This window comes from Schistocerca serialis, chromosome 6 (genome assembly GCF_023864345.2).
Source record: "Schistocerca serialis cubense isolate TAMUIC-IGC-003099 chromosome 6, iqSchSeri2.2, whole genome shotgun sequence".
Classification (NCBI taxonomy): domain Eukaryota; kingdom Metazoa; phylum Arthropoda; class Insecta; order Orthoptera; family Acrididae; genus Schistocerca; species Schistocerca serialis.
The window spans coordinates 724,727,181-724,754,275 of NC_064643.1; the positions used below are offsets into that span (position 1 = coordinate 724,727,181).

At 42.6% G+C, this 27,095-nt stretch overlaps 1 protein-coding gene across 1 annotated transcript; it reads left to right on the forward strand.

Annotated features, from left to right (window-relative positions):
• Nucleotides 1-8: 8 nt before the first annotated feature.
• On the forward strand, nt 9-26,848 carry LOC126483826 (GPN-loop GTPase 2-like). The gene is made up of 6 exons (XM_050107026.1): nt 9-146; nt 4,721-4,852; nt 4,960-5,165; nt 25,450-25,564; nt 25,656-25,851; nt 26,159-26,848. The coding sequence occupies exons 2-6, from the start codon at nt 4,732-4,734 to the stop codon at nt 26,448-26,450; spliced, it is 930 nt and encodes a 309-aa protein (XP_049962983.1). The 5' UTR covers nt 9-146; nt 4,721-4,731; the 3' UTR covers nt 26,451-26,848.
• Nucleotides 26,849-27,095: the final 247 nt, after the last annotated feature.

Genomic DNA, 27,095 nt, shown 5'->3' on the forward strand with positions numbered 1-27,095 from the left:
ATTGATGTGTCGCCATATTGCAGAGCACACATGTATGCCTAAGCCAGTGCTTTTTTCTGTATCTTTGAAAAATTATGATGTGAAAACTGTGAAACTTCTTAGAGAAATCATACTGAAGAACAAAATCTGGTGACACTGTGGCTTGCGTAAGTGTACTTTATAATTGCGCATTGTCATTTTTAATGTAGTGTGAGATTTGGACAACAGTTCAGATGGTGCAGGTAATACTAAATTGTATTTGTGGAATGGTGTAATGAAATCTACTGTAGTTTTACTCTGTATTATGTGATGCCATCTTTCTGTCCTTACCCGTAATAGAATGTTTTATTCTAACTATATCTCACAGTGGGGAAGGGTGGGGGGGAGACAGGGTGGTTACATTTCACAGTGTACATAATCATATAATGCTGGAACAGTTCCAGAAAATTAATGCAAAAACTAATCCAATATTGATACTTTGATTACTATGAAAAATGTGTAATAGCAAAAAATTAATTTTCATATGTTGCTTATTTTGATTGTGAGAAGACGTAAAAATTACTTCCACACATTAAAAAAAAATAGAAATTAATGTAGAAAAGTAAACACAGTGCTAGTATCTGAGAATCACATTTTTTTAATAATGGTAGGAGTAAACAGTCACTGTGTAGTTGAGGCATTGAGCAGTTGGTACACACAAACAAGATTCTACATAGTCCCAGCTGACTACATTGTACCAGGACTGCAGCTTGGCATTTGTCTCTTATTCTTCTCTCCTTTTTAATTTTAGTTAGATGTATTTTTTTTTTTTTTTTTTCTTAATAAACTTGAGCATTTTCATTTTCGTTGTTGTTACTTCAAATTTTTTGTTATGAGTGATGCTTGGGGGAGGGAAGGGGAATATTAATGAAGCTATAAATGTGAGAGCAAAAATAGTCACCAGAATGAATTTTTCAACACTGCAGCAATGTGCGCATCAACTTTGATTCTCCCTGGCAGATTAAAACTGTGTGCTAACCTGGGACCTAAAGACCCTGGAATCTTGCTGTTCATGGCCAATGCTCTTGTAGGCTCAGCTATAAAGGCGCAACTTATGACTCGCCCTTACAGCTTTGCTTCCACCAGTACCTCTATTTTGCCTTCCAAACATCACAGAAGTTCTCTTGCGTAGTTTGAGGGATTTGCACTCCTGCAAGAAAGGAGATTCCGGAAGGTGTGATGGACGCAAAGCTCTGAGGGTGTGTCATTGTGCCTGAACAGCTCAGTAAGTAAGAGCTCTGCCTGTAAAAAGTAAGATTCTGAATTAAAGTTCCAGTCCAGAACACAGTTTTAACATGCCAAAAAGTTTTGAAAACTGCACACACTCTACTACAGAGTAAAAATTGGTTCTGGAAACCATAACCTAAGCTATTTATCCACAAATATCTCATCTTTTAGGTATTCTAGTCTCATAGAGTATACAGAACTTATTTTGAGTGTGGATGGTAGGAAATGCTATTTCATAGCTCTATGAACTAAACATTTATGTATAGGAGAAAATAGAATTGTGTATTGAATTGTTTCCACAAAATTTAATTTGGTCTTTGTGTGCTACCATACCTGTACTCCACATCTTCTTAATAAAAGTCAGACATGGGTACCTTTGACCTTCCTGTAGCTTCTGTCTCCTGGATAGTGGCCACCGATTTTTGAACACAAGTATTTCTGAAAGGGTACAACATTCAGAGTAAATTGTAAAGTTGCCTGCCAAAGTCAGTACCAATATGTTGAAGAAATGGCTTTTTTTACACCCCTGGGTTGGCACAACTGCCCAGAGTTTGTGCAACTAACTTGGAGCAATTAATATTGGGCAAGGGAGGTGGTGTGTAACTGTTTCTTCTCTCATACAAAATGCTCGGATAGAAACAGTTACTGGAACAGTCATCAGTTAGTAGAATATCTGGAAACACTTTCAGATTTGATTTAGATCTTGGGGAGAGGGAGTTGGATACTGAATTCCCAAATGAATTGCAGACGTTATGCTGGACAGGAATCATAGAAATATCTCAGGTCAGATTAGTTAGATCACCCTATGTTGACAATAATACCCTACTAATATGTTGTGAGATTTCTAGGATTCTATGAGCGTCAGGATACCACTCGGGGATATACAGGGTGGTCCATTGATCATGACCGGGCCAAATATCTCACGAAATAAGTGTCAAACGAAAAACTACAAAGAACAAAACTTGTCTAGCTTGAAGAGGGAAACCAGATGGCGCTATGGTGGCCCGCTAGATGGCGCTGCCATAGGTCAAACGGATATCAACTGCGTTTTTTTAAATAGGAACCCCCATTTTTATTACAATTTGTGTAGTATGTAAAGAAATATGAATGTTTTAGCTGGACCATTTTTTTCGCTCTTTGATAGATGGTGCTGTTATACTCACAAACATATGGCTCAAAATTTTAGACGAACAGTTGGTAACAGGTAGGTTCTTTAAATTAAAATACAGAACGTAGGTACGTTTGAACATTTTATTTCAGTTGTTCCAATGTGATACATGTAACTTTGTGAACTTATCACTTCTGAGAACACATGCTGTTACAGCTTGATTACCTGTAAATACCACATTAATGCAATAAATGCTCAAAATGATGTCCGTCAACGTCAATGCATTTTGCAATACGTGTAACAACATTCCTCTCAACAGCGAGTTGTTCACCTTCCGTAATGTTCGCACATGCATTGACAATGCGCTGACGCGTGTTGTCAGGCATTGTCGGTGGAGCATGATAGCAAATATCCTTCAACTTTCCCCACAAAAAGAAATCCGGGGACGTCAGATCCGGTGAATGTGCGGGCCATGGTGTGGTGCTTCGATGACCAATCCACCTGTCATGAAATATGCTATTCAATACCGCTTCAACTGCACGCGAGCTATGTGCCGGACATCCATCATGTTGGAAGTACGTCGCCATTCTGTCATGCAGCAAAACATCTTGTAGTAACATCGATAGAACATTACGTAGGAAATTGGCATACATTGCACCATTTAGATTGCCATCGATAAAATGCGGGCCAATTATCCTTCCTCCCATAGTGCCACACCATACATCAACCCGCCAAGATCGCTAATGTTCCACTTGTCGCAGTCATCGTGAATTTACCGTTGCCCAATAGTGCATATTATGCCGGTTTACGTTACCGCTGTTGGTGAATGACGCTTCGTCGCTAAATAGAACGCGTGCAAAAAATCTGTCATCATCCCGTAATTTCTCTTGTGCCCAGTGGCAGAACTGTACACGACATTCAAAGTCATCACCATGCAATTCCTGGTGCATAGAAATATGGTACGGGTGCAATCGACGTTGATGTAGCATTCTCAACACGGACGTTTTTGAGATTCCCGATTCTCGCGCAATTTGTCTGCTACTGATGTGCGGATTAGCCGCAACAGCATCTAAAACACCTACTTGGGCATCATCATTTGTTGCAGGTCATGGTTGACGTTTCACATGTGGCTGAACACTTCCTGTTTCCTTAAATAATGTAACTATTCGGCGAACGGTCCGGACACTTGGATGATGTCGTCCAGGATACCGAGCAGCATACATAGCACACGGCCGTTTTGCATTTAGATCACAATAGTCATACATCAACACGATATCGACCTTTTCCACAATTGGTAAATGGTCCATTTTAACACGGGTAATGTATCATGTATCATGAAGCAGATACCATCCGGACTGGCGGAATGTTATGCGATACCACGTACTTATACATTTGTGACTATTACAGCGCCATCTATCACAAAGTGAAAAAAGTTGTCCAACTAAAACATTCATATTTCTTTATGAGTATGTAATAAAAAATGGGGGTTCCTATTTTTAAAAATGCAGTTGATATCCATTTGACCTATGGCAGCGCCATCTAGCGGGCCAACTGTAGCGCCATCTGTTTTTCCCCTTCAAGCTAGAAGAGTTTCGTTCTTTGTAGTTTTTTCGTTTGATGCTTATTTCATGAGATATTTGGCTCGGTCACTATCAATGGAGCAACCTGTATACAATTTCCCAAGAAAATATTTCTGTACTCTCTAGGTGAAATGCCACTAAAGTAAAAGATAGGTTTAGCAGTATTCCACATCCTTTTGTAATCAGTATGGTTGACAAACATAAAATGATATAAAATGTTTCAGTTAATCTCTATAGGTATAGCATAATTATCAATGATTTCACAGACAATTAACAAAGTATAATGTAATCCTCAAGAAATCATAGCTTTATCAGCTATGAGAAGGCATGGATAGGCATCTTGCAGAACACAAATCATTAATACAGACAGATTTTTAGAGAAAAATATTTGCTGCTATCTCCTGTCTTAGGAAGCGTTTAAGCTCTTAATTGTCCAGTCCACTGTAAAAGAGGATTACTACGCAAAACGGCAGTGATGATGAATTTATATGCATGCCATTGTTCACAAATGGCTTAACAACTTAAAAAATGCTTTTATCAGTACAAAGTTGTCATCTGGTGTTGTTATAAAAAACAGTTAATTCCTAACTTGTTCTTCATACTCTGTTAGTTACTTACTGTTTCTGTAGGAAGATAACGTACCTTACTGAAGCGAAAATGTTCCGTTCTCATTCTAACAAAATTTAAAATCTTGTTTCCATCGTAATTATGTCATTGTGACCGTGCTGTATTTAAATAATGTGTTTTGTGTTTCAGGCATCATTAAAAATAAAATGTTGTTTTTTAGTTTTAGGAAACATGGCTGCGATTTTTGGACAACTTGTTATAGGGCCTCCAGGGAGTGGAAAGACAACATACTGTCAGACAATGGGCCATTTCCTTAAGAGTATTGGGAGGAAAGTTTCAGTTATAAATATAGGTAATTTCACTCAAAACTTCTTTAAGAATTTGAAATGAATATCGAAGTCTGTGCCTTGACATAATAGTATGCCAAACAAGTATATAGTAAAATTCCTTTATCTTTAGATCCAGCTAACGATTCCCTGATTTATGAAGCAGCAGCTGATGTATCAGAGTTAGTTACCGTGGATGATGTGATGACTAATCTGCACCTAGGACCCAATGGAGGACTGATGTTTTGTATGGAATTTTTGGAGAAAAATGTTGATTGGTTACTAGAGCATGTGTGCCGCTTGAGAGATTCTTACATTTTATTTGACTGTCCTGGGCAGGTAGGTAATTCATAAAAAAAAATTTATGAGTGTAGACTATTGATTTCTTAAATGAGCTTTACAAGGTGGTGTCACCGTAGACCCCCCTCCTCCGAAATATTTATTTTTCTGGGTAAGTTAAGGTAACTGTAACAGGTACTTATCACAATAAGGTTAAAACACTTCACAGCAAATTAATATGAGGCTCTGAAATCATTGATTTTAGTTTTGGAAAACAGGGAAAACTCATCGCAAAAGTCAGTTCCACTGTACGGAAGTTGTGCCCAGGTTAGCAGAATCAGTTTTCAGTAGGTTTTCAGCAAAATGGGAAAGTAATGAACTCTAATTTTCTGATTAAAGTTGAAAGGTCTTTCTATTCTCAGATAACGACCGAATCCTGTTCACACAGGTTGGGGCACCGTGTTACATGTTCCAAGCTACAGTTATGGTACGTCCATGCACATGCTTTGTGCTTGAAGAAAGCCTGTATTCTCCAAATTGTGTATCTCACTGGATTACGTAGATTTTCTCTCTTACCACCACCACCAGCGATTTCAACTGGAAATAAATGGAATAAAAATTAACTCACTACAATCATGTTCAATGCTTGCAGTGGCTATGACATTCGCAGCAGAGCTTTGAGAACACTACTGAACCTCATTGACTATTGGACAGGGCATGACGTAGGTGCACAGAACAAGCCTAAACTCGACTGTCACTGTTCATGACTTCAGCTATAGTAGCTTAATCTTTTTGTTCTTTACAAGAGTTCCTTACATCTCTATAAGCAGTGCTACTAATCTATATATACTGTTACAGGTTACGTGTTTTCATGTTCTTTTTATTTTTCTGTTTTTTTTATAAACTTTGTTATTGTTTTTCTGTGTAGCGAGTCTTTCCAGGACTGAAGAGCTGTGGTTCACAAGGCCCCATGGAACTTGAGATCTAAATTAGGTTACTTCACTGATACCTTTGCATTATATCATCTATCTGCTATGGTTTGAAGACAAGTGTCTCTACCCTGGGACGAAGTCGTCCCATGATTCTACTTTTAATACTTCATTAATCACACTGTGTTTCAGTGCACACCATTGATTGTTGTACTGAAATGTAATTTATGTTGTTGTTTTTTAAACAAATCATTTTCAGCTTAGTGCTGTGTTTTCTCATAAAAAATTATTGCTTCTATTGCGTAAGATCAGCAATTAATAAATTTAAAATTATTGGTTATATCCATCCTTAGGATGATGTTTGATTTGTGGCTCACTTAACTCCACGGTCGTCAGTGCCCGTACAAGGTCCCAATTTTTACACAGTCCAATTTTTAGTCAATCCGATCTAGCCACTGTCACAAGTGGTGGTGGTGAAATGATGAAGACAACACAGGCACAACACAAACACCCAGTCCCCAGGCAGAGAAAATCCCCAACCCAGCCAGAAATCGAACCCGAGACCCCGTGATACAGAGGCCACAACACTAGCCACTAGACAACAAGCTCTGGACGTCCTTAGGATGCTCTATTTGCTGTTCTACACAGGAGAGAGTGGGGACTCGAGAGACTTTTGCGGGTATGTACATCGTGAAGTGTGGTCTTGAGCCATTGCAACGCTTTCTGTCCTCCTGCTGTGTTGCAATGGTCCCGTTCTCTCTCTCTCTCTCTCTCTCTCTCTCTCTCTCTCTCTCTCTCACACACACACACACACACACACACACACACACACTAATGACACCAGTGTCTTGACATTGATCTGTTGCTATTCCTTAGGTTCTAACTACACTGCTCTCAATTTCTTAGGTTCTAAATACATTGTTCTCACTTTGAGTAAGACTCAAAGGCCACCTTAGAAGATCCATGGCATAAGATAACACAGTGTTCCTTGTTATATGGACATTTACTGCAGCTTTTATGATGTGGTTAGGTAACAGCTCTTGGATCAACCATGCATATCCGTGATTCGTACAACTTCCCCACTACTGTTAAGTTGTTTGACAAAAGGTATTAGCTGGTTTTCACTTTCTGAAAGCAAAAACAGTCTTCAAGCGGAGATGCCATCGTTAAAGGGAATATTGAGGCATAAGTAAAACACTTGGCAGCTGTTCATTCCCCCTGCGGGTCTGGTGGTTAGAATAGGCCCGAGGTATCCCCGCCTGTTGTAGAGGGTGTATACGACCCGGGACAGTCGGGAGATCCGGGAAAAAACCGGGAATTTTTTCATCCGGGAGAAAACCGAGAAAAACCTGGGAATTCTTTTGGAATTCCAGAAATTTTTCATTGTTTTAGTTTTCAGTTAAATTTTTGGGATTTTGACTGGTAAGAACAAATACTCTAACAAAGAATATTACTGTATCCCACTTCTGCAGAATAATCCTTCAGGAACAAAACATGAACGAGAGGATAGAAAAAAAGAAAGAAAAAAACTGAAAATAAAACTTAAGTCGCAAAGGAAATGCGCTGTATACAACAAAACACAGTGCTCATACAACCGTCTGCCAACAGCAAAGTGTGTCAAAGGCTTTAGGAAGACTATGCAATGCTTCTTAACAACAAATTGCCTCCAATGAGCGTGGCGTGACAGCTGTTTACATTAGATTCGTTTTAATGCAAGATCTTTTAATGTTGTACACGTATGAACATACGGCCTTTCTGCGTCATTTTAGCTGCGCAAGTGCAGTGACACCTGTTACTTGGCGCTCTCTGACAACTGCTGAACCGAACCTATTTCTAACAGGTCACAGGAAAATATCGCGAATGGTGGTTTGAAAAGTGTTACTTTGAAAGTTAATTTCCTTTTATGCAAGATGAACTATGTGCGAGAATGTACGACGAATTTCTTAAATCACAGAGCGTTTGACTCTCATTTAAAAATCAACTCTTTGGGGATGACCATCTAGAAGAATTTCTAGCCCAGAAGATCAGACATTTACGTCGTTATTAAAAATTTTACTGGCACATTTATGTGATGTATGTTAAAGTGTAACACGCGTAAAAGAGACCAATATTATATGTGGAAGCTTAGCTTCTCTTGCAGCTTATTAATCTTCAAGACCAATATTATATGTGAAAGCTTTGCTTTTCTTGTAGCAACAATATGTATATTAATTTAAATCATTAACTTTCCTTATTTGTGTGTTCGCGCTACTTAAGAGTGATTTTGCTATTGGCTGACTACATCACGTGTCCTGTGCTGTCATCAGCTGGCGAGATCACGTGGCATGAGCTATGGCTGGCTCATGAAAGTGCGTCGCAATCTCGATTTCAATGCTTCGGAAAGTAACATGCGGTGTTTGGTGGAATTCGAATTTATACTTTCGTAGCACGAAAATATGCAGCGTACATGTTGCTGCACATCGAAGATCTTTCCGAAACGTGTTTTTTCCCCTGAGTTTCATTTTCTAAAGTGCCGGGTAATTCTACGTCAGTGTAAAAAATCATAAACAATCAAAAAATTGAGAAGTTTTATAGTGCCGAAGAAAAGTATACTCTCACTTAACGAGGAAAAAGTGTATTTTCATCCGGGTGAAAGTGTATTTTCAACCGGGAAATCTGGGAATTTTTTTTTCCTTGTCCATGTATACACCCTGTTGTAAGGTGCGACTAAAAGGAGTCTCGCACTTCTCGGCCCTGCAAGTTCAGGCCCCATTTTATGGTTTGACCTGCCACTTTCCAAAATCTATAGAAGTGTGGGCCATATGGGGGAGGATGCCTTACGTGGTATTATATGTGAAAGCTTTTCTTTTCTTGTAGCAACAATATGTATATTAATTTAAATCATTAACTTTCCTTATTTGTGTGTTCGCGCTACTTAAGAGTGATTTTGCTATTGGCTGACTACATCACGTGTCCTGTGCTGTCATCAGCTGGCGAGATCACGTGGCATGAGCTATGACTGGCTCATGAAAGTGCATCGCAATCTCAATTTCAATGCTTCGGAAAGTAACATGCGGTGTTTGGTGGAATTCGAATTTATACTTTCGTAGCACGAAAATATGCAGCGTACATGTTGCTGCACATCGAAGATCTTTCCGAAACGTGTTTTTTCCCCTGAGTTTCATTTTCTAAAGTGCCGGGTAATTCTACGTCAGTGTATAAAACCATAAACAATCAAAAAATTGAGAAGTTTTATAGTGCCGAAGAAAAGTATACTCTCACTTAACGAGGAAAAAGTGTATTTTCATCCGGGTGAAAGTGTATTTTCAACTGGGAAATCTGGGAATTTTTTTTCCTTGTCCATGTATACACCCTGTTGTAAGGTGCGACTAAAAGGAGTCTCACACTTCTTGGCCCTGCAAGTTCAGGCCCCATTTTATGGTTTGACCTGCCACTTTCCAAAATCTATAGAAGTGTGGGCCATATGGGGGAGGACGCCTTACGTGGTGCATGAGTTATCCATAGTGTCCTTAGATTTGATCTCCTGGATCTCCTGTCATGGCTTTGCATCTCCACCTGCAATTCAACTATTTGGGCGAGGATACTTTTCCGGGGTATGTCATCTTATTCAGTTGTTTCCTGTCCTCTTTCACTTCCATGACAGTATTGGATTTCTCTGCTCAAAATATCCTGCATGGTAGCCAGTCCATTGTGGTGGATCTGTCATGTACCCATTTGGTGGTAGCCTCCTGGCAACACAGGGATCACACTGCTGATGCCGGAGCTGTAAACTCCCAATGTAAGCCAAGAGTAGATGCCTGTCTTCCTGGGGCATCAGGACTCCCAGCAGTGGCCATCATACCAGGTGGTGTTTGCTGTGGCTGGGTGGCGCCTATGGGGAGAGCCCCTGATCAGAGCGGGTGGCATCAGGGCAGATGACCCTCAAGAAGTGGTCTAAGTCATCTCTTGCTGGTGATCGTATGGCACCAGCAGTCTCTAAGACTGGCAAGATTGAGTACACTGCTGACAGGTATGACCTTAAATTGTTTCCCTCCTTCACTACACCATGGGAGGAACGTAGGGCTACAGAAAGAAGAGAGCCATATTTGCCTCAGTATTTAGTCTATAGCAGAATGGATGGGGATTCCTTTCTACCTACGAAACCTGTTTTTTGTTGAACATCTTGAGGATACGTTTGGGGAAGTGACAGCGCTGTCCAAGATGAGAAGCAGTGCAATCTTGATTCAGACAGCATCCCCAGCCCTATCCCGGGTGTTTCACTTGTGACTGGCTGGGTGATATTCGTGTTTCCGTCACTCCCCATAAAAACCTCAACATGGCCCAGGAGATTATTTTCCATCACGACCTCCTCTTGCAGTCTGACAACAAGCTCCGCACCAGTCTAGAATGGTGGGGGTGTTCATTTCATCTGGCGTGTTTACAGGGGATCCAAAGACAAAATGGTTGCTACCGGTTCCTTCATCTTGGCCTTTGAGTGTGATTCATTACCTGAAAAGGTCAAGGTGATGGTTTAGCGCTGTGACGTTGAACCATACGTCCCTCCCCCTATGCGGTACTGTAAGTGCTGGTAATTCAGGTACTTCAAACGCCACAAATCGAGACTGCGAACGTCCACTATATCCAGATACTCCCTGTGTGCCTCCTCCCACTTGTATCAACCCACTTGTATCAACTGTGTAGAGCAGTACTCCCCCTGCTCACCAGACTGCACAGTACTTCAAAAGGAGTGGAAAATCATGGCGTACAAGACCCTGGATTGGTTGACTTACCAAGAGGCTAAACGTAAATTTGAATGATTACACCCCTTTCGGTTGACGTCCACATGTGCTGCTCATAAGTACCAGTCGTACCACACACTGTGCCGCAAACAGTGGTCTGTCCAGGCCTCCAGAATACATCTGCCCCCTTGATGGTAGAGGGGAAAATCTCCTTCCATGGCTCCCAAAGTACCTACTTCTGGAGCAAGCCCCCCCCCCCCCTCCCCCACCCACCAATAGCTCGGGACATTGGTCCCCTCTCCCCAGGCAGGGAAGCAACGGCCTCCTCCAGCTCCTCTTGTGTGGAAGGGGTCCCTTCGGGCCCTCTCTCCTAAAGTCTCCACTAATGCCACAGCGGACACTCGCCACTGGCTAAAGGAGCCAAAAGCTGCTGGACGAAGAGCTTCACAGTCTTCCTCTGTGCCAGAAGTGACTTCAGAGAAGTCCTCCCAGCAAGTCCCTAAAGAGAAGCGAGAGGGCAAGCAAACAAAAAAGCCTGCTAAGAAAAAGGACCCTCCGGTTCTGGTGGCCCCAACACCACCTCTGCCTACCAGTTCTGCACCTGAGGATGAGGTGAAGATCTTAGCACCCCTGAGTACCTGGATCTCACTGACACCTCATCCACAATAGGAATGGGTACAAATACTCAGTCGATGGCAGCAGGTGACCCTGAGGTGTAACCTGCCTCCTTGCTTGCTTCATGCCTACCCAGCCTCACGTTAACGTCATCCTCTAGTGGAATTGCTGTGGTTTTTTCCATCACCTGGCTGAGCTACAGCAACTGTTAAGCTTTACACCTGCTTTCTGCATTGCACTCCAGGAGACCTGGTTCCCGGCAATGCGGACCCCTGCCCTTTGCGGATATAGGGGATATTACAAGAACCGTAGCAACTATAATCGAGTGTCAGGTGAAGTTTGTGTCTATGTCCTGAACTCGGTATGCAGTGGACCTGTGCCCATTCAAACCCCTCTTGAAGCTGTGGCTGTCAGGATAAGGACGATGCATGAACTTATATCTTCCTCCAGATGGTGCAGTATCCCTGAACGCATTGGGTGCACTGATTCATCAACTCCCTAAACCTTTCCTACTTTTGGGGGATTTTAACATCCATGTCCTCTTTTGTGGTGGCACCGTGGTTACTGGCCAAGATAGAGATGTTGAAACTTTTCTGTTTCAACTCAACCTCTGCCTCTTAAATATTGGGGCCCCCACACATTTCAGTGTGGCTCATGGCACTCACTTGGCCATTGATTTATCCCTCTGCAGCCCAGAATTTCTCCCATCTGTCCACTGGAGAGCCCACGATGACTTGTGTGGTAGTGACCACTTTCCCATCTTCCTGTCACTCCCCCCGCACCATTCCCCAAGACGTCTGCCAAGATGGCAGACTGGGAAGCTTTCACCTCTGCTGTCACCATTGAATCTCCCCCACATAGTACCATCGATGTGGTAGTTGAGCGGGTCTCTAGAACGATCATTTCTGCGGTTGAAAACACGATCCCTTGTTCTTTATGGTGCCCCTGGCAGTAGTCAGTAACTTGGTGGTCACCGGAAATTGCTGAGGCCATTAAAGGGCATTGGTGAGCTCTACAGCGACATAAGTGGCACCCTTAGAGCACTAATAGCTTTTAAACAGCTCCGTGCCCGTGTTCGACAGCTCGTAAAAAGACAGAAACAGGAATGTTGGGAGAGGTACGTCTTGGCCATTGGGTACCATATGTCAGATCAGACATGTTTGTGGGTACCAGACCCCAAAGGGTGTCACTGGCATTAACATCAATGATGTGTGTTACCTACTGACACGTACACAATTGCCGAGCACTATGCTCAAGCCTCTGCATCAGAGAATTATCCCCCACCCTCAAATGGTTAATGGAAAGGAAAGCCCTCTCCTTCACTGAACATCACAGTGACCCCTATAATGCTCCATTTATGGAGTGGGAGCTCCTCAGTGTCCTTGCACATTGCCCCGCTCCTGGGCCAGATCAGATCCACAGTCAGGTGATCAAACATCTCTCGCCTGACTACAAGCGACATCTCTTCATCATCTTCAGCCAGATCTGGTGCAATGGCAACTTTCCATTGCAATGGTGAGAGAGCACCATCATTGCAGTGTTCAAACCTGGCAAATACGTGCTTGATGTGGATAGCTATCGGCCCATCAACCTTACCAACGTGCTTTGTAATTTGTTAGAACATATGGTAAGTTGGCGGTTGTGTTGGGTCCTGGAGTCACGTAGGCTACTGGCTCCATGCCAGGGTGGTTTTCTCCAGGGTTGCTCTACCAGTGATAATCTAGTTTCCGTTGAGTCTGCCATCCGAACAGCCTTTTCCAGACGCCAACACCTGGTTACCATCTTTTTTGATTTACAAAAAGCTTTGAGACATGACCTGACGACATCATATTCTTGCCACTCCCAATTTTTATCCAAAATTTCCTGTCGCTCCATACTTTCCATGTCCAAGTTGGTGCCTCCCATAGTTGCCCCCATATCCAGGAGAATGGGGTCCGATAGGGCTCTGTATTGAGTGTATCTCTAAGTGGCCATTAACGGTCTAGCAGCAGCTGTCGGGCCGTCCGTCTCACCATCTCTGTACCCAGACGAGTTCTACATTTTGTACTGCTCCTCCAGTACTGGTGTTGCTGAGCAGTGCCTACAGGGAGCCATCCACAAGGTGCAGTCATGGACTCTAGCCCCCCGTGAAGTCGTGTGTCATGCACTTCTGTCGGAGTGGTGCCATTTGTCCGGAACCAGAACCTTACCTAAGTACAAGGCGTGTTTTTTAATTAAGTACAGTTTTGAAATTAAAAAGACGTATCTCAATAATTTTATTTTTACATGAAAGCCTGTACCTTAATCCACTTTTCTACATAATTTCCGTCAATATTGAGGCACTTGTCATAACGTTGTACCAGTTTTTGAATACCCTCCTCATAGAAGTCTGCCGCCTGACTTGTTAACCACTGCATCAGCACTGTTTTGACTTTATCATCGTCTTGAAGACGCTGACCGCCCATTTGTTTCTTCAAGTGCAGGAATAGATGGTAGTCACTGGGCGCAAGATCGAGGCTGTACGGAGGATAATCTAGACTTTCCCATCGAAAAGATGTGATGAGATCTTTGGTCTGATTCGCCACATGCAGACGGGCATTGTCTTGCTGCAAAACAGTGCCTTTGCTCAACTTGCCATGTCTTTTGTCCTGAATTGAATGGTGCAGATTGTGCAATGTCTTACAGTAAGCTGCTGCATTGATTGTTTCATTACGAGGCAGAAATTCCACAAGCAATACTCCTTTTCTGTCCCAAAAAACTGTGCACATGATTTTCTGGGCAGAAATTGTTTGCTTGAACTTCATTTTTCTGAGTGAATCTGAATGCCGCCATTCCACGGACTGTTGCTTTGATTCTGGTGTGATGTAGGCCACCCATGTTTCATTGCCCGTAACAATTTGGCTTAAGAAATCATCACTGTCGTGGTATCGCTCAAGGAAAGTCAATGCACGGTCTAAATGTTTGTGTTTTTACCCATCCGTCAACCTTTTTGGTACCCAACATGCGCACAATTTTCGATAATTCAAGTGCTCGGTCACAATGCCATACAAAATACTATGAGAAACATTAGGAAAGTCATCCCACAAGGAGAAAATCGTAAAGCATCTGTTTTCTCTCACCTTATTGTCCACTTCCTGCACCAAACTTTCATTAATGACCGAAGGACGCCCACTCCGTTGTTCATCATGCACATTTGGGCGGCCATCTTTAAATGCTCTCACCCACTTTCTTACCATTCCATCACTCGTAATGTTTTCTCCGTAAACTGCACAGATCTCATGAATATTGATCGCTTTTATGCCTTTATCACTACGAAATCTTATAACAGCCCGTACTTCACAGTCGGCGGGACTCACGATTGTTGGAGGCATCTTAAACACTCAGTACACAACGTAACCAACGAAGAATAAGACTGTAATGGTGTCAGTGCGTAGACAACAGATGTAGGTACCCAGTGCGCATGCACAGAACGCCGACCGCAGCACTGCGGCTGCGGTGTGGCAAAACAGTATTTACTTAAAAAACACGCCTCATAACGATCCGCTCATGGTAGTGGAGACATACCAAGTCTTAGGACTGGATTTCGCCTGATAGACGTGGCTTCCTCATCTTCGTCGGTTGAAGCAGAAGTAGTGGCAGCACCTCAGTGCCCTCTGCTGCATGAGCAACACCAACTGGGGTGCAGATCGCTCTACGCTGCTGCAGCTCTTCAGAGCCCTTGTTCAGTCCTGCCTTGACTATGGGAGTCTGGTTTATGGTTTGTCTGGTTTGCGGTTTGTCTGTGCCCTCAGCATTGCATTTACTCGACCCGGTGCACCACTGTGGCATTTGACTGGCAACAGGAGCCTTTAGGATGTGTCCGGTGGCCAGTGTCCTGGTGGAGTCCGGAGTCCCTCCGTTGAAGGTTAGGCGTGCACAACTGCTCGCCAGTTATGTTGCACACATTTGTAGTTCTCCTGAGCATCCGAATTACCATCTCCTTTTCCCACCCACAGCAGTTCATCTCCTGCATTGGAGGCCCAGGTCGGGGCTTACGATTGCAGTTTGCATCTGATCTCTTTTGTCTGAAGTGGAGTCCTAGCCTTTACCACCTATACTCGAGGTCCATTCACATACACCTCCATGGTGTACACCTAGGCTGAAGCTTCACCTGGACCTTTCACGTGGTCCTAAGGACTCAGTTAACCCTGCTGCTCTCCGCTGTCACTGCCTCTCGGTTCTTGATATGTACCAGGACCATGAAGTGGTTTATACCGACGGCTTGATGGCTGATGGTCACGTTGGCTTCACGTGTGTTCATGGAGGACATACCGTATTTACTCGAATCTAAACCGCACTCGAATCTAAGCCGCACCTGAAATTTGAGACTCGAAATTCAAGGGGAGAAACAAAGTTGGTTCATTGTAATATGAGACACAATTTAGGTCGAATGAATGACGATACAGCTACAGTAGTGTGGTTTGAGTCGTAAGTTTAGCAGTTACGCTTTACCAGCTAGCTATTGCTATGCGTCAGGCGCTCCGTCCATATTTATACGGGTACCCTTCCTTTTTCACGTGCTTCGTCTGGTTTGAATTGATTCTTTATTTTTCTTTGATCTGATAAGTGCTGTTCTCTTTGTTATAGGTGTTTACATCACTCTGAGCTGAAAACGCATTATTGTACTGTGTCATGCATTGTTTGCCGCATTCTGATAATGAGTGTTTACGGCCTGTCGCCGCTCGCAGCATGGTTTACTTTTGTGCGTGCTACAGCCGCTTTTTTTTTTTTAAGAGAGGATCAACAAGAACCAGATAATAGACTGCGTATGGTAGATGATGTTCTGAACGAGAGTTTAGTGAAAATTTTTCTCCGTTTGAAAATCTTTGCACACGCCTCTTTAGTACATAACATTCTGCACAGAAATTAGAGTCATCTTCGATTTAAAAATCTAGAAAAATGCCGTGCTTTATTTCTGACTGTATCACTATTAGGCATAAGAATAATATGAATATGAACATGACATGATATGTACATTCTTCCGCGTTTGCTGTTGTCTCATCTAGTTTCGTAGTTTATTAGGCAGACAGGATTTAAATGAGATAGCAGCAAACACAAAACAATACATGGCAAAATGTTTATATTCGTATTATTCTTATGATGAAGAGAATACTGCATGTGATTCACAATTCATAAAAGTTACTAGTAGCAACCATATCTTCTCACGGGTAGGAAAAAATTCAGAATGTAGAGTTGGCCATATTGACAAACATCCCGAACAGTCTTGCCAGTCGGATTTTCGTAGTACATTGAAAGACTGCTACATTCGAAGATGAACAATACGGAATTTGTATTTACTTCGTTGGATAATGTATGAAAATGCAGTGGTCGAAACTCGGGGCGGAGAAAAAAAGCTCGTTTTCCACCTTTTTTAAAAAAATTTATTTACTGGCGCAGAGGTTTTGGCGCCAGTATTTATCTTTGTGACTGCAAAGCATGCCTGTGTAGTGCTACATATATTCGACGGCAGAAGTTAGTTGTGGCGGCACCTACCAACATTTTTCAGAACTTCCTCTTACGTTGCACTCGATTCTAAGCCGCAGGCGGTTTTTTGGATTTCAAAAATCGGAAAAAAAGTGCGACTTAGATTCGAGTAAATACGGTATTTAACAGCACTTCTTGCCAGATGGCTGCAGTGATTTCACTGCAGAGCTGGCGGCCATTTCTCATGCTCTTGACCGCATCCGCTCATGCCCTGTCAAGTCGTTTCTTCTCTGTACAGACTCCTTGAGCAGCCTTCAAGCTGTCGAACCCCGCCATCCTTTGGTGGCGACTGTCCAAGAGTCGATCTATGCCCTGGAATGGTCCACTCATTGTGTGGTGTTGTGTGGACCCCAGGCCACATCGGAATACCAGGAAATGAACTTGCCGACGGGCTGGCCAAACAAGCAACACGGAAACCGCTTCTGGAGATCAGCATCCCCGTAACTGACCTGTGATCATTATTACGCCACAGTGTTTTTCAGCTTTGGGAGATGGAATGGCTTAATCTCAGTATGCACAACAAACTGTGTGTCATTAAGGACACTACGAATGTGTGAAAGTCCTCTATACGGACCTCTTGCAGTGACTCTTGTGTTTCTTTGCCAGCTCCACATGGACCATACGTGGCTAACACATGGCTACCTCCTCTGTCGCGAGGACCCGCCTCGATGTCACTGTGGCTCACATATGACTGTCATCCACATGTTGCTGGACTGCCCACTTTTAGTCCCTCTGCGGCAGACTTTTAACTTTCTCAGCACCGTACCTTCGGTATTGAGTGACAATGCCTCAACAGCAGATTTAGTTTTATGTTTTATTCATGACGTGGTTTTTTACCATAGCATATAAGGGTGAGCATATAGCCTTCTCTCCGAGGCCGCCAGCCTCCCTCCATTTTAACTCTGTTGCAATTTCTTTGCATTTGTTTGTCTTGGTGGTCATCTTTCCCTACATGTGTTCAACTCGCCTTGTCTTTTTGCGGTGGTCATTGTAATGTGTTGCAGATTGGCTGGCTCATCCTCTTTTTACTATTGTGATCAGCCAGCCCAGACCATCTACTCTATGGTTTTAATACCACCTTCTGCTTTTCCTTCTGGTGTTTGTTTTCCCTGTTTTTTTGTTCGATCCATTCGTTTTCTTTTTAGGTGTGGTTCCCTATTCCTTTTCCCCCTTTTACTTTCTCAGAATACTTTGGGTGTTTTTGTACCTTGTGCATTGCTTGCCTTAGGAAAAAGGGACTTACGACCCTGTAGTTTGGTCCATTTATACCCCAAACCAACCAACCAACCCTGCTTGGACAGGATGCAAGATCAAGAGGGTGAGCCCTCGAGCAGAGTAAGTGGTACCATGGGAAATATTTTGCACGTGGAATATATGAAACTTATCTCACAAAAGTGGTTGAACTGGTTTGACCATCTCTGCAGACAGGAATCAAAGATTAATTACTTACCTTCAGAAGGAGGACAAGCTGGGAAACAGGGTTTGAGCAATTTACCAAAGTAGGTGGACTTACTCTCACAGAGAGCAAACCACACTTCTTTGATGAGTAGATAGAAGTTAAATTTGGAAAGGTTGCTTCTCTTGAAGAAATGAGAGGTGAATCCACAGAGTGTATCATAATTAATGGTGTAAACCCATACAGTTGAAAGTACACGATACTAGAAACACAAAAGTCTCGGTAAACGTAGGGTCAAAAATGCACACCTTAAGAGTTACGAGCAATTTTTCATCTTCGATACTGTGAAACAAATCTGTTCTACTGCAAGCTCTTTGCTTTCCATATTTTGGGAAGTGGCAATATGGACCAAAACAAGAAAAAAAATTTCCAGTAAACATATGCTCTAAAATGCATACGTTAAGAGCTATGAGCACTTTTTTAACTTCACTACTTTGAAACATAACTCTTCTAATGAACAAATGCTCATAACTTTCAAGATATGCATTTTAGAGCACGTGTTTATTGGACATTTTTTTCTTGTTTTGGTCCATATTGTCGCTTCCCAGAATATGGAAGCTCTTAAGGTATGCATTTTCGACCCTATGTTTACTGAGACATTTTTGCTTCTAGTATTGTGTAGTTTCAACTGTATGCATTTACACCATTAATTATGATACACCCCATATAATGATTAAGGCAGCCACTGAAATAGTTACAAGCCTATGCTTGTTTTACCATAGGGAGAATTAAAATCACTCCCAACATAAGTCCAAACAGGACCCAGAAGATCTCTTTTTCGCCGAGATTTACTAATCCAAACAGGTGAAAAATTCCAGGCAAACTAAGAGCGTTGGGAAATGTCATTATGTTCACCGCATTCAGAAAAGACCTAAGTGTAACTGGATGGTCACACCAACTTTAATATTGACGTTATAAGGGAACACCCTTCCTGAGAAGATGAAAGTTGTAGTACAGAGAAGTGGAATTACTGTGTAGATTCAATCACACATGTGGGCTTTTGTACCGATTTCGCCATACGGCTACCTGGTGTACCTCAAGACCTATCTGAAGTAATGTCATGAGCACCCAAATGCCATTTCCCTGTCGACAACCACACCAGTGCCCAAATTGTTCAGGTCTAATTTTCAGCAAATACTGGATTGCCTTACTTATGTTAGAGGACATCAAAAATATGGATGGCTTTCTCCAGTTCCAGTCGCACCAAGCTTCACAACCACTATAATAGGCATACCTCTTACCTTGATCCAGAAACAGACTGCGAGGCCCATCTATCATCTGAGAGAGGGGCAGTTACCTCCCTTGTACACTAGCCATATGTCAGCAGCAGATACCCATCTGCTGGTACAGCAAGAGACTTTGGATCCTGATTGGCATCACAGGAGAGGAGAACTTCCCATTACACACACTCTTTTGCAAACTGGTAGACTATCAAATTAGCTCTACTCAAATGAAACAAGAAACTCAAATACCAGGTCATTGGGCAGCCCAGTTTATTATCAACCCAGAAATAAGGTCTTGGAAACCCTTGCAAGACTCCAAACATCCTGAAGAGAAGAGAAATGAGGGAAAACAAAGGGAGGTCAAATGAAATATACATACACTCCTGGAAATGGAAAAAAGAACACATTGACACCGGTGTGTCAGACCCACCATACTTGCTCCGGACACTGCGAGAGGGCTGTACAAGCAATGATCACACGCACGGCACAGCGGACACACCAGGAACCGCGGTGTTGGCCGTCGAATGGCGCTAGCTGCGCAGCATTTGTGCACCGCCGCCGTCAGTGTCAGCCAGTTTGCCGTGGCATACGGAGCTCCATCGCAGTCTTTAACACTGGTAGCATGCCGCGACAGCGTGGACGTGAACCGTATGTGCAGTTGACGGACTTTGAGCGAGGGCGTATAGTGGGCATGCGGGAGGCCGGGTGGACGTACCGCCGAATTGCTCAACACGTGGGGCGTGAGGTCTCCACAGTACATCGATGTTGTCGCCAGTGGTCGGCGGAAGGTGCACGTGCCCGGCGACCTGGGACCGGACCGCAGCGACGCACGGATGCACGCCAAGACCGTAGGATCCTACGCAGTGCCGTAGGGGACCGCACCGCCCCTTCCCAGCAAATTAGGGACACTGTTGCTCCTGGGGTATCGGCGAGGACCATTCGCAACCGTCTCCATGAAGCTGGGCTACGGTCCCGCACACCGTTAGGCCGTCTTCCGCTCACGCCCCAACATCGTGCAGCCCGCCTCCAGTGGTGTCGCGACAGGCGTGAATGGAGGGACGAATGGAGACGTGTCGTCTTCAGCGATGAGTGTCGCTTCTGCCTTGGTGCCAATGATGGTCGTATGCGTGTTTGGCGCCGTGCAGGTGAGCGCCACAATCAGGACTGCATACGATCGAGGCACACAGGGCCAACACCCGGCATCATGGTGTGGGGAGCGATCTCCTACACTGGCCGTACACCACTTGTGATCGTCGAGGGGACACTGAATAGTGCACGGTACATCCAAACCGTCATCGAACCCATCGTTCTACCATTCCTAGACCGGCAAGGGAACTTGCTGTTCCAACAGGACAATGCACGTCCGCATGTATCCCGTGCCACCCAACGTGCTCTAGAAGGTGTAAGTCAACTACCCTGGCCAGCAAGATCTCCGGATCTGTCCCCCATTGAGCACGTTTGGGACTGGATGAAGCGTCGTCTCACGCGGTCTGCACGTCCAGCACGAACGCTGGTCCAACTGAGGCGTCAGGTGGAAATGGCATGGCAAGCCGTTCCACAGGACTACATCCAGCATCTCTACGATCGTCTCCATGGGAGAATAGCAGCCTGCATTGCTGCGAAAGGTGGGTATACACTGTACTAGTGCCGACATTGTACATGCTCTGTTGCCTGTGTCTATGTGCCTGTGGTTCTGTCAGTGTGATCATGTGATGTATCTGACCCCAGGAATGTGTCAATAAAGTTTCCCCTTCCTGGGATAATGAATTCACGGTGTTCTTATTTCAATTTCCAGGAGTGTATCTAGAAAATATGTAATAATACAGATAACCTACCAGTGGTAGATACATCTATTAATATGGACAGCTTACCTACCATACAGGTGGCGCAAGATCAGACTGCGGACCAGTCTGTTTCTCTTTCATCTTTGCTACCCTCAACCTCCAATACCCAACTCAATTACAATGAAACTTTATTGGATGTTGTAACCTTCTTGCAGAATTAACCCTTTAACTGCTCTGGACGTGTTAACACATGCGCCTTTGTACCTGTCCCTGTGTGCTCTGGACTTGTTTATGCATGCCGCAAGTCCTTCTACCCGGTACTCTGAACGTGACTACGCGTACACACATTCACAGTACCAGGTAGAAGGACCAGTGGCACGCATAAACATGTTCAGAGCACACAGGGACAGGTACAAAGGTGCACGCCTTAACACGTCCAGAGCAGTTAAAGGGTTAAAGCTGCTAACACCATTACATCTTTTTGTATGTATTGTTGTACGGATGTCTCAAGAGTGTGGCGAAAAATTTGGGTTTGCATATGTCGGTAATAGTTTCTTTGAATAATGTGCTCTTCCTAGTAAATATTAGACCTACATCAGAACTCCCTCCACCAAAGCTCCTCTTGTGTGCAGTACATCTTTCAGTAGTCTCTAGGCAACACTAAAATGCTTTCCCCTTAGTGTATGACATCTCAGTGCAGTTATACAACTGTTACAGAACAGGAGCCCCCTTTGTCTTCCTTTGAATATATAGTGATGTTGGCTTTCTAGGAAATGTCATCATAAATCAACCGAGGCAGCCTTTGTGGAGGAACTGTGTACACTTCCAGCCCCCAGAGCTGAAAAAGACATCTGTGCCACTGCTTTCTGCATAAATGGGAGGATCGGCAAACGAATGTGCACTCGGTATTTCTGCCTGGGGGCCTCATCAGAGATGTGGGGGGGCCCTGCCTGCAACTGTTGAGTATGTTGGGTGCAGCTGTCTGTAGGTTGTGGCTCTCATCGTCACCGATGACGCCTGTCACTTGGGTTCTAGGCCATCCTCAGTTTGTACAGGCAGCTGGTAGAGTTGGTGAAGACCGCTGGCCTCATTCATGGGGTGCAAAAACAGCTTACAGTTAGTAGCATCATCCCCAGAGTAGATTGGGGTCCTTTGATTTGGAGCAGAGTGGAAGGTTTCAGCCAAAGATTGTGTTGATTCTGTGATGGTCTTGGCTGCAGATTTATAGACTTGTATTTGAACGTGTTTATGCTGCAGCAGTGCTACTGGCACATCACATCTTGCCATTCACTAGGTGTCGTGTTGAATTTTGCCTGGAATCTTTACCATGCATCTGTTCACATCACTAGTTGAGTGGATTACTTGCAGCAGGTGAAGCAAAACTATATTCTTCGCATAGTCTGGTGACATAAATTTTAGTTTATCGCACCAAAAACACGGTTATTAAAGAGGAGAAATAAGAAGATATCCTTTGGTCGTACATGGTTCACACATTCTGTCAAGAGCTCAAAGAATTATATGGAGAACTTATTTAGACAGTTACGAAAGTCACAATAAATGTTGACTTTATTTTGAATATTATTAGATCATAATAGTTAAAGATATGGAGATTCAACCCAACATTTTAATGTAATTTCTGTGGAAGGGTAATTCAAACACCTACTCACTCTGAGGTAATATTTTATCAGTTATCTACATCCTCTTCATGTATTAGAACATGCTACTTTTAGATACTTGATGTTGATTTATCATCATCATCATTGTCGTCGTCAGAGAGAGGAGGGGAGGAGGAGAAGAAAATGGTAAATTAGTTGAAACAGAGGACTAATTTCCAAAAATAATTGCGCCGGTGCTATCCATCATGAAGAGATTGAGATGATCTGTATGCCAAGAGTCCCAGATAGGCTTGTGTCCATGCAGTAGTCTGTAGAGTATGGATGTAAATGGATATATATGGTGCTCAAGAAAGCACACTACGAGGGACAGTCAAATAAAGCACTGTCAGGAGTGTGCTAGGGAAGAGTGATGTGACTGCTCTTATTCTCTAGATACATAAATGAATTGACAAACAGGGTGAGCAGGAATCACGCTGTTTGCTGATGACACTGTATGGGAAGGCATTGTCATTGAGTGGCTGTATGAGGATACAAGATGATCTAGACAAAATTTCTAGTTCATGTGATGAGTGGCAGCTTACTGTAAATGTAGAAAAATGTAAGTTAATTCATATGAGTAGAGAAAACAGTCCTGTAATTCTCAAATACAGGATTAGCAGTGTGCTGCTTGACAAAGTCATATTGATTAAATATGTAGGTGTATCACTGCAAAGTGATAGGAAATCAAGTGAGCTCATAAGGACGGCAGTAGGGAAGGTGAATGATCAGCTGAGATTTGTTGGAAGAATTTTAAGGAAATGTGGTTCCTCTGTAAAGGAGATTGCATATAGAACACTAGTGAGACCCATTCTTGTGTGCTGCTAGTGTGTTTGGGATCACCACCAGGTCACATTAAAGGAAGACGTTGAAGCAGTTCAGAGGCAGGCTGCTTAATTTGTTACTGGTAGGTTCAGTCAGCCTGCGAGTACTTGGAGATATTCCGTGAACTCAAATGTGAATCCCTGGAAGGATTTCTTTTCATAAAGTGCTGTTGAGAAAATTTAGAGATGTAGCATTTGAAGTTGACTGTAGAATGATCCTCCTGCCACCGGCATACATAAGGCCCATGGAGATAAGCATGACTATTAGTGGTACAAAGTACCATCCACCATGCACCACAGGGTGGCTTGCAGAATGTGTATATAGATGTAGATATAACACATGTCCCAACAAAATCAGTAGGTTCAGACATAAAAGTATCTCCAAACAGGAAGACCAGCCTAGGTGCTACTGTGAAGTTGTTGTGGTTTAACACCTTCTTGTCAGATTCCCATATTTATTACATTTATTACATTTATTGCATTAATTATTGCTAACACAATCCCTGACACAGATCATGGCAGATAACACATACTGTTAACACTACTATGTTAAAGTATAAGAAAATGCCTTCTATGACAAGATCTGATTTATGAGTCAGAGTATTGCATTAAACGATAGCTACAGCTGTTGTAGAAGCATATGTCCCTGGGGCTCTTTGCCCTATTACATTTCACATATCTTTTTGCACAGTCTTCGACTCTGTTTTCACTGCCATTTTTATTACAGCCTCACATCAGTTATTATTTTCATGCAGTACAAGGACCACAGCTGGGGACCCTTTGTTCCTCCAGATGAAAAAAAAAATGACAGTGAACACCTTCTTATTTTTCTCCCTTGTAATTTTAGCATTACCTTCCTTGCTCTCAGTGTAAGAGGGGAGTAGGAGTATGCCATAGTCATATTCTGCAACAGTTTTGTCACCTGGGTTCCCATCCAGAGCCATCTATTCAATATGTTTGGTAGCTACACCCCCCTTCCCCCTCTCCAAGTACAGGAGGTGGCCATGCACGTCACTCGTTCAGTATATTCATGACTAGCTCCTATTGGAGGAGATGTTTTAGGGGCATAGCTCCATCAATTCAGTATATTCAGCAGCAGCCCTCTGTTTCAGAGGGAACCACAGGGCCTTTGAGACCGCCATCCAGGGACCCGACTTGGTGGTGTGGCAAGCTCTTGGACTTGGTTGCAGACATAACCTCCTCACAATGACATGCCACCTGCTGTATCACCATTACCTCTTTTGTATCATTTTCTGGGGATTGATGTACTAATAACATCCGATAACTCATATTCAACACATCGCCGTGGATGTGTTTATCGAATGGTTCAAATATGAGAAATTATGTAAAATAGATACTACTGTGTATTTGCATGCTATTGCATTATTGAATGGAAGGCAACTGCCAGCAAATACGCTATGCCCCAAGAGGAATGGTTAGTATTCAGGGATATGACAGGAATTATTATGTAAAGCAAAAAAAGTCTAGTAAACGTGGGCTTCATGATCGTTCCTGTCATATCCCTGAATGCTGCCCATTTCTCTTGGAACACCCTGTACATTATGAACCTGGATTATTGTCACCTGTCAGCAAAATTTTTTGTTCTGGTTTCAGTAAAGAATACAGTGTTCTTATTTTCAGGTTGAATTATACACTCATCATAATTCAATGAAAAATATTACAGAAAAGCTAGAGAAATATGGTGTTCATCTATGTGCTGTCCATCTCGTAGACTGTCATTACTGTAATGATCCAGGTGAGCAGAACAAACTTGTGTATAAAAGAAAGAGACTGGGACCATTTGTGCCAGTGAAATATTAAACTTTCCTCACTTTCTGTCTTCATAGGGAAGTTTATCTCAGCATTGCTGCTCTCCTTGTCAGCAATGTTGCAACTAGCATTGCCACATATCAATGTTCTGTCAAAAGTAGACCTTCTTTCAAAGTACAGCAGCAAGTTACATTTTGGGTTGGATTTTTACACAGATGTCCTTGATCTCAAGTATTTACTGGACTGTTTGGATGAAGATCCATTCACAAAAAAGTAAGAATTGATCTTTGATTAATAATTCAGTAGTAGTATGTTTATTTGATTGCATCATAAAATTTATTTGAAGAGCTGCAGGATGCCTGGATCTATCGTCTTGAGGACTACTAATTCATTGTAATACCAGCTTTTGTTGTACAGTAAACAGTTACTAATAACTTTATTAGCACACCTTGTTGCTATATGGGTCACATCTGTGCACATAACTATTAGTAGTTGCTAAGATGATTGTACTTGTAAATTTTTTTTTTTTTTATTTAAGCTCATTTTGTAAACAAACAACTAGAAATTATCTTTGTTTCAGATACAAAAAATTAAATGCTGCAATAGTTTCATTAGTTGAAGATTTCAGTTTGGTATCATTCATACCCATGAATATTGGAGACAGACAGAGTATTCTTAAAGTAAAAAATGCTGTGGACAAAGCAAATGGATATATTTTTGGAGCGGGGGAGCAACGTAATGTGCAAGCGCTGCTTGCATGTGCTGTGGGAGCTGATTATGAAACGGGTGAAGATATGGACAGATTTACGGAGGGTGCAGCAGGTGATGATGAGGATGACGACGATCTTATGATGAGGGGTGTATGGGCATAAACTGTGTGTGTTTCACTTAACAGATCACACAATTAGCCATCATTGATAGCAAGATTTTATTGAATGGGCAATATAGGTATCTGTGCATTTGTATACAGTGCTTTTGATAATGTTACATGAACTAATCCATTCTGTACATCTTTAACTTCACAGTGTGTGTATTGTTTCATCTATAGATAATTTTTCAGATTTGTATTTTTGTAATGTTTTGAGTTTCAGTAATAAATTTGGATGTACAGTTTTCTAAACGGTGGAGAAATATGGAGATTAACTGATTTAGCTCTACATTCTCCATACTTATGTTCGTGCAAGTAATTGCAATGGTGTTGCAGTCTTTGTAAAAAAATAAATTAATTAAAAACATGAAAAATAAACCTATTTTGCTGTGGCACACTGGACTTAGATTAAAATTCATAGATGCAGTAGAATGGAGAAAAATATTATCCATCAATTATTGGTTATGTTATTCAGATAGCAGTCAGTTTGTTACTTACGTTTGCCAAATAGGTCATCATGAACAAGATAGCAGCATCTAATGAGTAATTGTGTAAAATCTCTGTCCATGACTGCATTTTACACAAAAAGATGTACATATTTGAAATTCATAAAAGATGGTAGGTTAAATGAAAATATTGAGAGTTTTAT

What these genes read in the sequence shown, in the direction of transcription:
- LOC126483826 (XM_050107026.1), top strand. Translation starts at nt 4,732, where the DNA reads ATGGCTGCGATTTTTGGACAACTTGTTATAGGGCCTCCAGGGAGTGGA. An exon ending in TCATTACTGTAATGATCCAG is followed by an intron (nt 25,565 to 25,655) that starts GTGAGCAGAACA and finishes CTGTCTTCATAG; the next exon opens with GGAAGTTTATCTCAGCATTG. An exon ending in GAAGATCCATTCACAAAAAA is followed by an intron (nt 25,852 to 26,158) that starts GTAAGAATTGAT and finishes TCTTTGTTTCAG; the next exon opens with ATACAAAAAATTAAATGCTG.